We start from the raw sequence: 12,126 nt of genomic DNA, 5'->3' as shown, positions 1-12,126 counted from the left end.
GGTGTTGGAGAGTAACTGGGGCAAAACTTTTCATCCTTGAATGCTCAGTGCCAAACTTGGCCTGTGAGTGTCCTATGAATGTTTGTGAAGGCAGTAAATAAAAGGGAGATGGTTGTCAGGGCCTAGAGGGTCTTGAATACCTGGCTTTAGTTTTTTGAGGTAATTGGTAGGTTCCCTCAGACAGCTGCCCAAATGATGAATGCTTGTCTTAATTGCTCCAAGACTCTGGTCCCGTAAAGAGACAGGATTATACTTCCATTTGTTAATGCTGACTAGGTTCCACCAGATAAAAGCTGTAGCTTAATCTCAGGGGTGGTGTGCTGGCACTGGCTCTCTGAAGGGTTATTCTCAGTAGCACAGGGATGGGTGCGAGCTGGCAAGGTCCAACAGGGAATCCCTAAAGTCCAAAGAAGATGCTGCTGGCTGTGCAACTTTCCGGGAGAGAAGCAAAGGGGGCTGTTTTTCTTTTTCTACTAATATCAAGTACATTATAATGATAATACAGGCTTCAATCTATCAAAACCTTTTCCAGTTTTGACTCAGCAAAATCTCAGACTAGTTCTAGAGCCCTTTTTGAAAACACATTCTCAGAGAAAGCTAAGTGTTATTAGCATTATTCCCATAGTTGTATCAAGGGCCTAGAGAGGAAATCTAGACTTGTGCCTCTAAATTGTTTCAATACATATGCATTTAGCACACATTATGGTCTCTGTCCTCCAGGAATTTACTCTTCCTGGAGTCAAAAGTGGTAGATAACAAATGTCAGGATGGAAAAAGGAAACAGGGAGAAGAGACACTGGGACTGCCACTAGTCAGCAAAGAGCTCACTAATGTGACATTTCAGTACTCTAAAGGGAGTTTCCAGTTGGTTATAACAGTGAGGCAGGAGCTTGATTGGAACGTAGGCCACTGTGGATCAGGACGGTGAATGCTAGATACCAGAGGGTAGGGAGTGGCATCCAGATCCCTTAGTGCCTCACTGGTCATTGTAGGGACTTGTGTTTTTTTTGCACTAAGAAGCCACTGAAGAATTCTCAGCCAGGGAGAGACAAAATGTAACTTTATGGTTTAGAGATCACTCTGGGTCCTGAATAAGGATTAGACTGTATGGAAGCAAGGGTAGGGGCAGGAAGACAAATTTGGATGTGACTACAATAATTTAGGTGAGGGATTTTAGGGTCAGAATGAAGGTCCGGTGGTATAAGAGTAAATATGAAGGGTTCAGATTTAATTCTGCTGATGGGTTGAACGTAGAGTATAAGAGATGGGAACCTAGCAAGGACCTTTCTGAAGCCCTAGTGGAAATGCAGACCTGGGGGCTTCAGAGTAAGCTTAGTTCTTACAGACTTTTAGGAATCTCTCCTTTCTCCAGTCTTTTTTCCCTTCATAACACATATCATATGTATTTGTCCTGCTCCCCTCCAACAATAGAGAAGAGAAGTTCCTTGGCAAGAGGAATTGTTCACTGGTGCATGCCCGGCTTGCACAAGCAAGACTCCTGACATGAACAGATGAACAACCCCATTATAACAAACAGTAATGTGGATGTCATAACAGAAAGATAGATTTTCTTCCCAAAGTACAAATTCTTCCACTAATCTCATGTAATATATACTGTTGGGTATACAGCCACCCAGAAAACAACAGCCATTTCAAATGAGTTGGTTTAATTCCAGGTGGTACAGAATTCAGGATAGAACAAGAACTTAAGAACACACTTTGGCAGGATTCTGGGCTGGGTTTACGCGCGGATCTCATAGCTAAGGTAGAAATGGCTGAGAAGAACTAAAGACAAGATGAACCACTGTATGATTTTTTTTTTTTTTTTTACAAAAGTTTATTCTTAAATGTACAATAGTTTCCAAGACAACATTTCATTCTAGCTATAGGTGGCAACAGATGTTATGGCAGGGAATCCAGGTGTTTAATCCAGATGTTTAAACAGGAATGGAACTAAGGATCATCATTGCCTCAGGCACAAGGAACAGCTTACTTTTTGCCAGATTTCTTAATTCCACCTGTGGCTGCAAAAGGAAAAAAAAAAAAGTCTCATTCAGGGAAAAAGAGAGTTCTATGGTTGAAGACCCAGGGGCCTGGTAAGGATCCTAATAAGGTCCAGCTCTTTGTACTGGGCATTTTTTTGGACACAAGCATGCACAGGGCTTTCTCAGTATTATCTATTCTGGGCAAAAGTAGAATGAGAATGAGGCAGGGCACGAGTAATGGCTGTGCACTGGTCTGGATCTCAAGTGTGTTGTGTATTTCAGACTGGCTCACTTAATCCTCATCCCCTATCAACCCATTTTACCGATAACAAAGTCTCAGTGTTAGGTGTTGTTCAAAGTTATAAACTGGTATGCAACAAAGCCAGGATTCCAAGCTGGGTAGCCTGACTTCCAAGTCCATACTCTTAAGTGTCATGTCACACCATATCACCTTCTATATTATGATCCTGGGATCTGATTTACTCACTACCTTTATTTTACCCAATTTGCAAATGACTGTATTTGGCACATGGTAGGTAATTTAACAAACAATTATAGAATTAAGTATGCCTAATATAGAAATGAAAGTCCTAAAGGGCTGTGACAAAATAAACCTTTAAAAAAAAAGGTAGATGATGCTCAATAAGAAACAAGTAGTACAGGATTTCACTAAGGGTTGGCCTTCTCCCCATACATAATCACAGATTACGGGAAGGTGCAAGATACCTCACAACATTCCAAAAAGGAATCTCAGCGCTGTGTGGGTACACAAAAATGACTCAAACCCACTAGAATAGAGGTCTTGGGAAACCCTGAATGACACTCCCACCATCCCAGCCTTCATTGTCCCTAGGGTGGCTCAGTGATCCAATAGGGTATAGATAACTGTTGAGAAAATAATCCTATTTTGATGAATGTAAACAGGATTTAAGAAGCACAAAGTACAATGACTGATGGGTTTTAAAAAAACTTTTGATATGTAATCAATTCCTCTTACACAAAGGCAAAAGGCAAAAAAGAGACAGAATGGTAGAGAATTAAGTTAAAAAACATATAGCACAATAGTATGCCAATAGACTTGGAGTTTATCCATTAGACTAGGCGCATCCAGCAGTGAAAAGACTCAGGATGCAAAAGTATTTTGCTAGAGTTTTAACGATTAGTAAATTAAGAAATGTTACAAGCAACAAAGCAGCAGTGAAACAAACAGTAATGTGGAATACGAATTTGGAGCAAGAAACTGTAGAGGATATCTGGAAACTCAACTTTACCAACTTGTGTCTGAGATATATAAATTTCTGTAGTTCCATTTCTGCCACTTCCCTAAGCAAGAGAAGCCCATACTGGGTCTGATTCCCGCCCCCTCTCCCGCTGCTGCGAAACCAAGCCTGGCTAGGGCCGTCCACTGCAGCGGACACCAGCAACAGAGACCTCGCAACTCACCAACGAGGCAGGACACGGACATGCTCGGGCCCGTATCCAGACTGATGCTCAGGCGTTTGTCCGGCTTGAGCTCTAACCCGCCCTCACTTACCCAGGGGGCCTTTCCCCGCGGCCTTCGCTTTTAGCTCCTCGAGTTTCCTTTGCTCCTCCTTCTGTTTCTGCTTGAATGCTTTATCTTCCTACGGAGAGGGAGAGCGGGTTCACTCCCGGCGGATTTCTCAGACCCTCCGCGCCCGCCCACGCCTCTGCGCCAGCCCTCACCTCGTCCATCTCCTTGGCTTGCTTCTTGGGCTGCTTCAGGGGCTTCTTCTTGCCACCTGCGTGCGACACGAGCACGCTCAGCCTGGCCCCCGCCGGGTCCCGTCCCTCTCCGCCCCGCCCCACCCCACCCCACCCCACCCCACCCCATCGTCCCCGCACACTTACCTTCACGGCCAGACATGGCGCCTGCCGCCCCTTCCCCGGACCCTGCCACCGGATGCGGAGCTCCCCGTCCCACCCACTGAGCCTATACCTCCATGCGGGCCCGCAGATTGGCTCCTGGTTCGGAAGTTGCGCTCCCGCTGCCGGAAGCGGTCCGGAGGCGGGCACTAAAGGGTCAGAGATCAACTGAGTGACTGGCGCACCTTTGGGGTTGCGGCTCCGGCGCAAAGCCCACCAGGTACTGGGGAGGTGGGGTGTCCTGCCCGGGGAGGATCCAGAAGCCGCGAGCGGTTTTTAACCGCAAGCGCTAAGCATGGGACCGTGCACGGGGAAAGGACTGCAAGTAGAGGGAAGGGCTTGTGCAAAGGCCTTGAAGCTCGGCGCATTCCTTACAGTGTGGCTGGTGGGAGTTGCGAGGGAGGCAGCAGAAACGGGCGGGGGCTAGACCACCTGGTTCTAGAGCTTTGGAGGCCACCGGAAGGAGTTGGGGTTTTATAATAGAGCCCGGGGTGCGATATTTTGCAAATTCATCCACTACATTTTTGTTGAGTGTGTGCTATATGTGTGTATTTTAGGCACTGAGGATGCAGCAGTGAACAAAACAGTGCCTGCCCCGGCAGAGCTGCCGTTCTGGTGGGTGAGACTATAAGTAAATAAGTGAAATGCATACCACGGGTCATGTGATATGTGCCTGGGGAAAAATAAAGCAGAGAAAGTGGTTAAGGCGTCCTGGGGTGGGAGTGGACAGCTATGACATTTGAGCAGGACTTGAAAAAGAGAAGGGAGCAAGCAGTACAGATAGCAAACAGGTGGTGTGAAGCCCCTGAGGTGGGAATAGCCTAGCATGTTCCAGCAACATAAAGAAGCTGGGAATTATATGGGAATTATATGAAGTGAAAGATATGTTAGCTAACTTTGTTATGGTAAACATTTAGCAGTGTATACATTTGTCAAGTCATCACATTGTACACCTTAAACTTTTACAATGTTGTGTGTCAATTTTATCTCAAAAAAACCAGGGGAAAAGGTCCATGTGACTGGAGCAGAGTGAGGAAAAGGAGACTGGTGAGAGGAGAGAAGAATGAGAGCCAGGAGGTGGATGCCCTGTAGGTCATGGAAAGGATTTTGGCTTTTACCTTGAGAGAAATGGGGAACCGTTGCAGGCTTTGAGCAGAGAGAGACATGGTCTGACCGTGTTTTGAAAGCACCACTGCCTGCTCTGTTGACAGTAGGGGCTAGAGTAGAAGCAGGGAGACCTGTCAGAGGCTCTTAGGATAATCCAGACAAAAGATATCGGTCGTTGGGACCAGGTGATAACAGTGGCAGGGGCAAGAGGAAGAGGGATTCTGGATTTAGTTTCAGAGGTGGAGGTGGCATTTGTTAATGGATTGGATGTGAGGAGGGAGAGAAAGCAGAGTCAGGGATGATATGAGAGTTTGGGCCTGACTGGTTTCCATCAACCAAGATGGAGAAGGCTGTGGGAAAGGCAAGTTTGGGAGAGGAAGATAAGATCCCCATCAGCCTTCCAAGCAGAGACATGGAGTGAGCAGTTCGATAAATGAGCCTGGAATTCAGAGGAGAGGTGTGGGCTGGAGAGGTCCGATTATAGTTTGTTTGGGTTTTATTTATTTTTGGCCACGCCACGTGGCTTGCAGGATCTTAGTTCCCTTACCAGGGATTGAACCCGGCCCTGGCAGTGAAAGCGCCAAGTCTTAACCACTGGACTGCCAGAGAATTCTGTTTGTTTTTTAGTAATAGCTTTATTGAGATATGATTTACATACCACACAATTCATCTACTTAATGTATACCATTCAGTGGTTTTAGTATATTTACAGTGTTGTGCAGCTATCCCTACAATCAAGTTTAGAGCTTTTTTGTAGATGATTTTTCAAGCCATAGGACTGGATAAGAGAGGAGCCTGAGGACAGAGCCCTGGGGCACTGTGTGGAGAGGTTGTGGAAGGGAGTGGGGACTGGAAGCCAAGAGGAGAAGGTGGTTCAAGAAGGAGGGAGCTATCACGAGGCACAGGCTGCTGACAAGGCAAGCAGGATGAGGATGGAACTGATCATTGGGTTTAGCCACGTGGACATGACCTGGACAGGAGCAGTTCAAGTGGCCTGGTGGGTGTGAAGGCCAGAACAGAGGGGGGCTGAATGAGAATGGGAGAAGAGGAACTGGAGACAGCTAGTGCAGGCACTTTGTCAAGGAGTAAAGAGGAGCAGAGAAGTTGGGCAGTTGCTGGAGGGGGTGTCAAATCAATGAGTGCCTGAGGAGGGGAGAGGATATGGGACCAGTGTCTGAGGAGGGGAGAGGATATGGGACCTGGGGCACAGCTTGGCCTTTCCTAGAGCAGGAATTATTCATCCTGAGGAACAAGAGAAGGTGGGGATGAGACAGACACTGGCAGGTGGGAAGGTGTGGTAGGAGTTTATGGAAGTTCTCTTCCAATTTTAAAATATTTTCTTGGTGAAAAATGAAGCAAACCATCAGCTATACAAGTAAGGATGAGGTACTGGTGATGGAGGTTTGTGAAAAGGGCAGTTGGTAGGAGATAGTCATCTGGATGGAGTAGGAGAATGGATGTGGAGGGGCAGCGTCCTGAACTTGGCCCAGGGCTCATTTTGGCCTCTGTCCACCTGTCCAGCCTCTCCACCCACTCTCCTCTCTGCTGCACAGGTCACCCTTCAGATTTTAGACAACTTCAAGCACTGTTCCACTTTGTCTCTGTGCCAGGAGCATCTTCCCTTTGCTGGTTGATGGGCCTGTGAGACATCTAAGTGGGGAGGAGCCAGGAGACAGGCTGGATGGGAGGCTGAGAGGAGGGACTAGAGTGGGGGAACAACTTGGGATTCATTGGTGTGTCCCCTCACGAAGCCAAGTCTCTGCTGTCTCCAAGCTTATGTTCTAGGGAGGGGCGAGGCAATACATGAAGAAGGCAATATGTGTGTCTGATGGAGGAAAAGAAAGCAGGTAAGGTGGTCAAGGAGGGAGTGGTCAGGAAAGGCCTTATCAAGAGGTGATATATGAACAAGGACGTAATTGTGAGATGACTGGACTTGTGGAGGAAGAGCGGTCCAGGCAGAGGACATGGCAGGGCACAGACCCTGTGGCAGGATTGTGCTTAGCGTGGTGAGGATGCTGGAGTGGAGTACGTACGGGGATGGAGAGAAGGAAGGGGATGAGGGCTGAGAGGACCGGGGCTTGTTGGCCAATGGCAGGACTGGTGTGCATGCCAGGTGACAGGGGAGCTGTCAGGGGGTTTTGCACCGAGGGATGTAATCTGACTTAGGAGGTAACAGAGCCTCTGTTTGCCACGTGAAGAACGGCTGTGAGGGGCAGGGGAGGAAGCCATGACTGCATAGGAGGCTGTAGCTGTCTTCTGTGCCAGGGATGAATGACCTTCCTGGGGTCCAAGATTGGGCTGCTGATAGAGGAGGAGCCAGGAAAGGAGGCTGAGAAGGTCGGAGGAATCTGAGGGGGGTGGTGATTTCAAAATGAGACGGTGTTGAAAGCTGCAGAGGTATTGGAGAAGAAATCTGAGTAGCACCTGCTGGATCTGACAAGGTGGAAGTTTTGCAGGGCTTCAGGAGAGCAACCTTGGTGGTCGAGTGGGATCAAGAGAGAAGAGGGCTGAAGAAGTAGTGATGGGCAAGGGGACACCTTTCTGCTGAGCGTTGCTGAGGAGGGCAGGTGCTCTGCTTTGATGAGAGGTACACCTGCAGGATTGCTGTGAGGCCACAGCTTGTGTGCAGTGGTCACTGGCCTTGAGGCCTAGGAGGCTGGCCTGACTGCTGGGCCATGGGTGGCGTGTGCTCCCTTGGGCCTTAGGCAAGGGGCACAGGGGTTTGGGTGCAGCACCAGCTTGGAACCACTGTCACAGAGATGTCCCCTTCTGTGGCGCTCAGCTCAAGGCTTTTGCCAGGAGGCATGCCCCTACCCAAGCAACTTTGTTTTCAAGAGGGTCTGAGCTTCTCCAAGCATGGCACCGTGGGGAGGAGGCTGGGATGCTCATCGCCTTACATCAGGGAGGTCCTTTCTTTGTAACTGGAGCTCTTCTAGTCTGTCTTCCTGTCCCCCGCTCCCTTTGCTTACCTCTCTCTCTCTCTGGCCTGGTCTTTTGGCTACCAGGTGTCACTCTGACAGCCAGAGTCAGTACTTGGGGCAGGGTTGGTTTGGCCAGACCAGGGTGCTCTGGCCCAGGTTTGCCCCGGGAGCATGGGTCACCTGGCCCTCTCTTTGGGGTCCTCGGAATTCACTGCTGCTCCTGGGCTCAGGCAAGGCCTGACTGGATAATGGGAGACTCCCTGTGCTGTTCAGGTAACAGAGAAGTAGGATTGTTGGGGCCCAAACATCAAAGCAAGGTTGAAAAGGGAAAGAAGAAAGAAACTTAACCTGTTGGGCAGTTACTGAGGTTGGAAAGAAGGAAGAAAGCTTACGGAAAGTGAGAAATGTGAGACTGGGAGTTGGTCACCAGGAATGTCTGGGCTTGAAGGGCAGAAGGAAAGTTGGTGTGAACCTAAAAAAGCTGTCCTCTATGAAGAAATCTGGGTTGTTTTGTTTTGCTTTGTTTTCCCCTGGAATTGTCTTTTCAGAGGAGAGCTGAGGAGAGAGTTTTCTGCCTTGGGATATGAACGACCTGTGTCCCAGAACAGAAGCGAAACTGCTTCCCCAGGGTTGAGGCAGCCCTCAGGGAGTCTGGGAAGGTGGTTTTGATAGTCATTTATAGAAATCTTTCCCCCAAATCCCCTCAGTCAGTTCCACAGTTTCCCTAGGAGTCTTTGTGAATCTCTGTGGGGCTCTGTTAGAATGGACACAATGCAGGTTTAAGAATTTTCTTTGAGATTATCAGAAAACGGGACACCAGGATTCTCATACAGATCACAACAGAGACCTGGGGTTGTGGGAACGTGGGTGGAATGGGAGGATCTGGTTCATGTGGCGTCATGGAAAGAGATGGAAAGCCTGAGCTCCTAAATATGCTCTTCCCTGACATGCTCCATTGTCCGGGGGCACCTGCTGAAGCCTGACCCTGGTGGCTGCCACCTCTGGGCCCAACAGAGTGGTGCGCAGTTTGGACTTTCTAATGGAAACTGTTCAGTTCAGAACTGTCCCTAGGACCTGAGATCTGACTTAAGCCCAGCCTTTCTCGGCTGTGAGCTGATCTCTCTGGCATCCCCCCACAGATCTCCCGATGACAGGGTGCAGCCCTGCGTTGGCCATGCGGCACGTCGTGGGTGTGTCTCCCGTTCTGGTGCGGAGAGGCCTCCCTGGAAGGGACCTCTTTATGACCAGGACTCTCTGCAGCCCAGGCCCCAGCCAGCCCAGAGAGAAAAGACCTGAGGAGGTGGCCCTCGGGCTGTACCACCGCCTCACAGCGCTGGGAGGAGCCCTGGGGCACAGCATTCAGCAACGAGCATCCTCCATGGCCAAGACTTGGTGGGACAGATATGAAGAGTTTGTTGGACTCAATGAGGTTCGAGAGGCCCAGGGAAACGTGACTGAGGTGAGGAGGGGAGCTGGGGTGGTTGGCCCTGCCCTCTGACCTGGGCAATGTGGCCTGGAGGCTCCTAACAAGTAAATTACCAGCCACAGGTGCTGGGAGGCCATGTCCAGATTTGCCTTTTCTTGAACACATACCACTAGGAGAGGGATCTGACTCGTTTCTCACATGACAGCCTGGCTTTGGTACTACCGGGGTGAAGGGCCCTCCTCTCCCCCATGAAAACAAGTTGTTGTGTATGCTATGTACCAGTGAGTCCCGGGCCATTAACATCGTTTCTGTGAGGACAGCAAACACTTCCTTCATTGACTGCTTGGGGGTTGGTGGTGAGAGTTACCTGGAGGGTTGCTGCATTACAGTGTCCTTAAAGCCCCATGTGTGATTAAAGCATCCCTCGTGAAAGTAGAGGCACTGGGGAACATCAGACTGTGTGGTAGGAAGAGCTGCCTCTGGTTGTCAAGTCCTTTGTGGCAGTGGAAATGTGTTCCCCCATCTCTGTTCCCTCTCCCACCTAGGCGCAGACCAGTGTAGTGGGGTGGGAAGAACCTGGGGTTTAGCCGGAGGTTTTGAGGCACAATGCTGTCTCTCCCCTTGGAGGCCATCACTTTGGCTGAGGCGGGGTTTCTCCGTCTCTTGAATGGAGGCCAGGGCAATGCCTGTCATGGCGTTTGGCGTCGTTGGGAGGTTGTGGCTAAGGTAACACACGTGAAGCCGATTAAGAACATAAGGTCCTTGCTCTGTTTTGTCAGATTAGAGTCAGCTGGGTTTGGTGGACACAGATTGTATGCATCTTTAGCTATTTTCAGGTTTCTCAGGGGCATGTTATTTCCACTTAAATGGACAAATCCGGTGGTTCTGATGGGCAGGGCCCGGGGCTACACTTTGAGGACCACTGGGTGAGCCAGGATTATGTGTCTGAGGGACTCTCTTTCCACCCTTTGTACTGACACCCCACTGACCTCTTCTCAGCCCAGTCTGGTTGGGAATGGAGCCGAGGCTGTGTGGGCATGGAGAGAAGGGGCAAATGGCCTCTGTTGTTCTCTCTGCAGGCAGAGAAAGTGTTCATGGTGGCTCGAGGGCTTGTCCGGGAGGCTCGGGAGGACTTGGAAGGTCAGCAGGCCAAGCTGAAGGAGGTGAGGGACCGCTTGGACCGCATCTCCAGAGACGATAACCAGTACCTGGAACTGGCTACTCTGGAGCACAGGATGTTGCAGGTAGGCACCTTCCTCATCTGGAGAGGGACCCTAGCCTGGCAGGTCATGGAGGGGCGAGGTGGGAGCCCTGACTAGTTAGAGGGTCAGACACCTGGTGAGGAGGTAAACCAGAAGCCTCTGTGGAGGGACTGGGCCCCAGGCTTCCAGAGCTTCTCCACACACTTCCTCCTGGAATACTGGGATCAGTGGTCCAGGACTGTATAATCTGGACCCCAGATTACTGAGGAGGGAGCACCATGCAGGGGTCTGGCCCAGAGAGCGCCGGACACTTCCCTTCTGTTAGACACATTCTGTAGACACCACTGCATGTCTGGCCAGACCCAAGACCACTTGGGGAGGATTGTGCCACTCACCTTGACCACCCCCAGTTCCTTTTCTCCTCCCTCCTAACCAGGCTTATGCTACCATTACTCATCCTTTACTCATTCAGCGTGTTTATGGAACATGTAATGTGTGCCAGGCGTGAAGCTGAGCCCCAGGGACATGGTAGTGGGACATCTGCTAGCGGCTGCTGGGCCAGGTTGCTGCTATATGACAGCTTTGCTTCTGCAGGAGGAGAAGAGGCTTCGTATGACCTATCTGCGTGCCGAAGACTCCGAGCGAGAGAAATTCTCCCTCTTCTCTGCAGCTGTGCGGGAAAGTCATGAGAAGGAGCGCACTCGGGCTGAGAGGACCAAGAACTGGTCCCTCATTGGGTCAGTCCTGGGGGCCTTGATTGGTGTGGCTGGCTCCACCTACGTGAACCGTGTGCGGCTACAGGAGCTGAAGGTCTTGCTTCTGGAGGCTCAGAAGGGGCCTGTGAGCCTCCAGGAAGCCATCCGAGAACAGGCGTCCAGCTACTCCCTCCAGCAGAGGGACCTCCATGACCTCATGGCAGACCTGAGGGGCCTGGTGCAAGCTGGGCCTGGGCAGAGCTCTTTGTCCCAGGCAGGTACTTCCCCCACCCGAGACAGAGACACAGATGTCCTTTCAGCTGCCTTGAGAGAGCAGCTCAGCCATTCCAGGCAGGTCCATTCATGTCTAGAGGGTTTACGAGAGCAGCTTGATGGCCTGGAAGAGACTTTGAGCCAAGTGGCTGGGGTGCTTCAGCTTGCAAAGGCTGCAGCGCACCCAGGCCTGGTGGAGCCGGCAGATGGGGCCCTGTCTGGGTCCTTGCTGGAACAGGGGACCATGATCTTGGGGCTGTCGGACATGGAGCAGAGGCTAGAAGCCCAGGTCAACAGGAACACCATCTATGGCACATTGGTCACCTGCATGACATTTGTGGCCATCCTGCCTGTGCTGTATATGCTGTTCAGGGCCAGCTAGCCCCTGGACCCACCTCCAGAGGGAGGAGGTATGGATGTGGATTTAGTTAGAGAATGAAGCAATGAAGTGAGCCTTCAGGGGTGCACTCAACCTCAGCCTGAGTCTGTGGCTCACCAGCAGACATACTTTGCTTTTTAGGCAACACTCATTTACATTAACTATCGAAAATTTGTGCTAATGTCCAATTAAACTGTCTTTAAGTTTGTCTTAAAGTAATTTTTTTTTTTTTTTTCGGTACGCAGACCTCTCAC

General features: G+C 50.2%; 1 protein-coding gene and 1 long non-coding RNA gene across 4 annotated transcripts; one reads left to right on the top strand and one right to left on the bottom strand.

Annotated features, from left to right (window-relative positions):
* Positions 1-1,806: 1,806 nt before the first annotated feature.
* On the bottom strand, positions 1,807-3,961 carry LOC132497636 (uncharacterized). Its single transcript, XR_009533623.1, has 4 exons — positions 3,855-3,961; positions 3,690-3,745; positions 3,520-3,607; positions 1,807-2,024 (listed from the first exon to the last, which is right to left on the bottom strand). It is a non-coding gene; the product is annotated as an uncharacterized LOC132497636 (long non-coding RNA).
* Positions 3,868-12,080, top strand: CCDC51 (coiled-coil domain containing 51). Of its 3 annotated transcripts, none has more exons than XM_060110989.1 (5): positions 3,868-4,089; positions 4,427-4,484; positions 9,037-9,356; positions 10,403-10,567; positions 11,120-12,080. In XM_060110989.1, exons 3-5 carry the CDS (start codon positions 9,045-9,047, stop codon positions 11,873-11,875), a joined length of 1,233 nt encoding a protein of 410 aa, XP_059966972.1. In that variant the 5' UTR covers positions 3,868-4,089; positions 4,427-4,484; positions 9,037-9,044; the 3' UTR covers positions 11,876-12,080. The 3 variants fall into 3 exon arrangements, with proteins under 3 accessions (XP_059966972.1, XP_059966973.1, XP_059966974.1); XM_060110991.1 differs by having other exon boundaries at positions 3,869-4,089; positions 9,158-9,356; XM_060110990.1 differs by lacking the exon at positions 4,427-4,484.
* Positions 12,081-12,126: the final 46 nt, after the last annotated feature.

Source organism: Mesoplodon densirostris, chromosome 10, assembly GCF_025265405.1.
Source record: "Mesoplodon densirostris isolate mMesDen1 chromosome 10, mMesDen1 primary haplotype, whole genome shotgun sequence".
NCBI classification, from domain to species: domain Eukaryota; kingdom Metazoa; phylum Chordata; class Mammalia; order Artiodactyla; family Ziphiidae; genus Mesoplodon; species Mesoplodon densirostris.
Note: the sequence above shows the minus strand (reverse complement) of the source record. Positions and strands in the feature narration are given on the sequence as shown.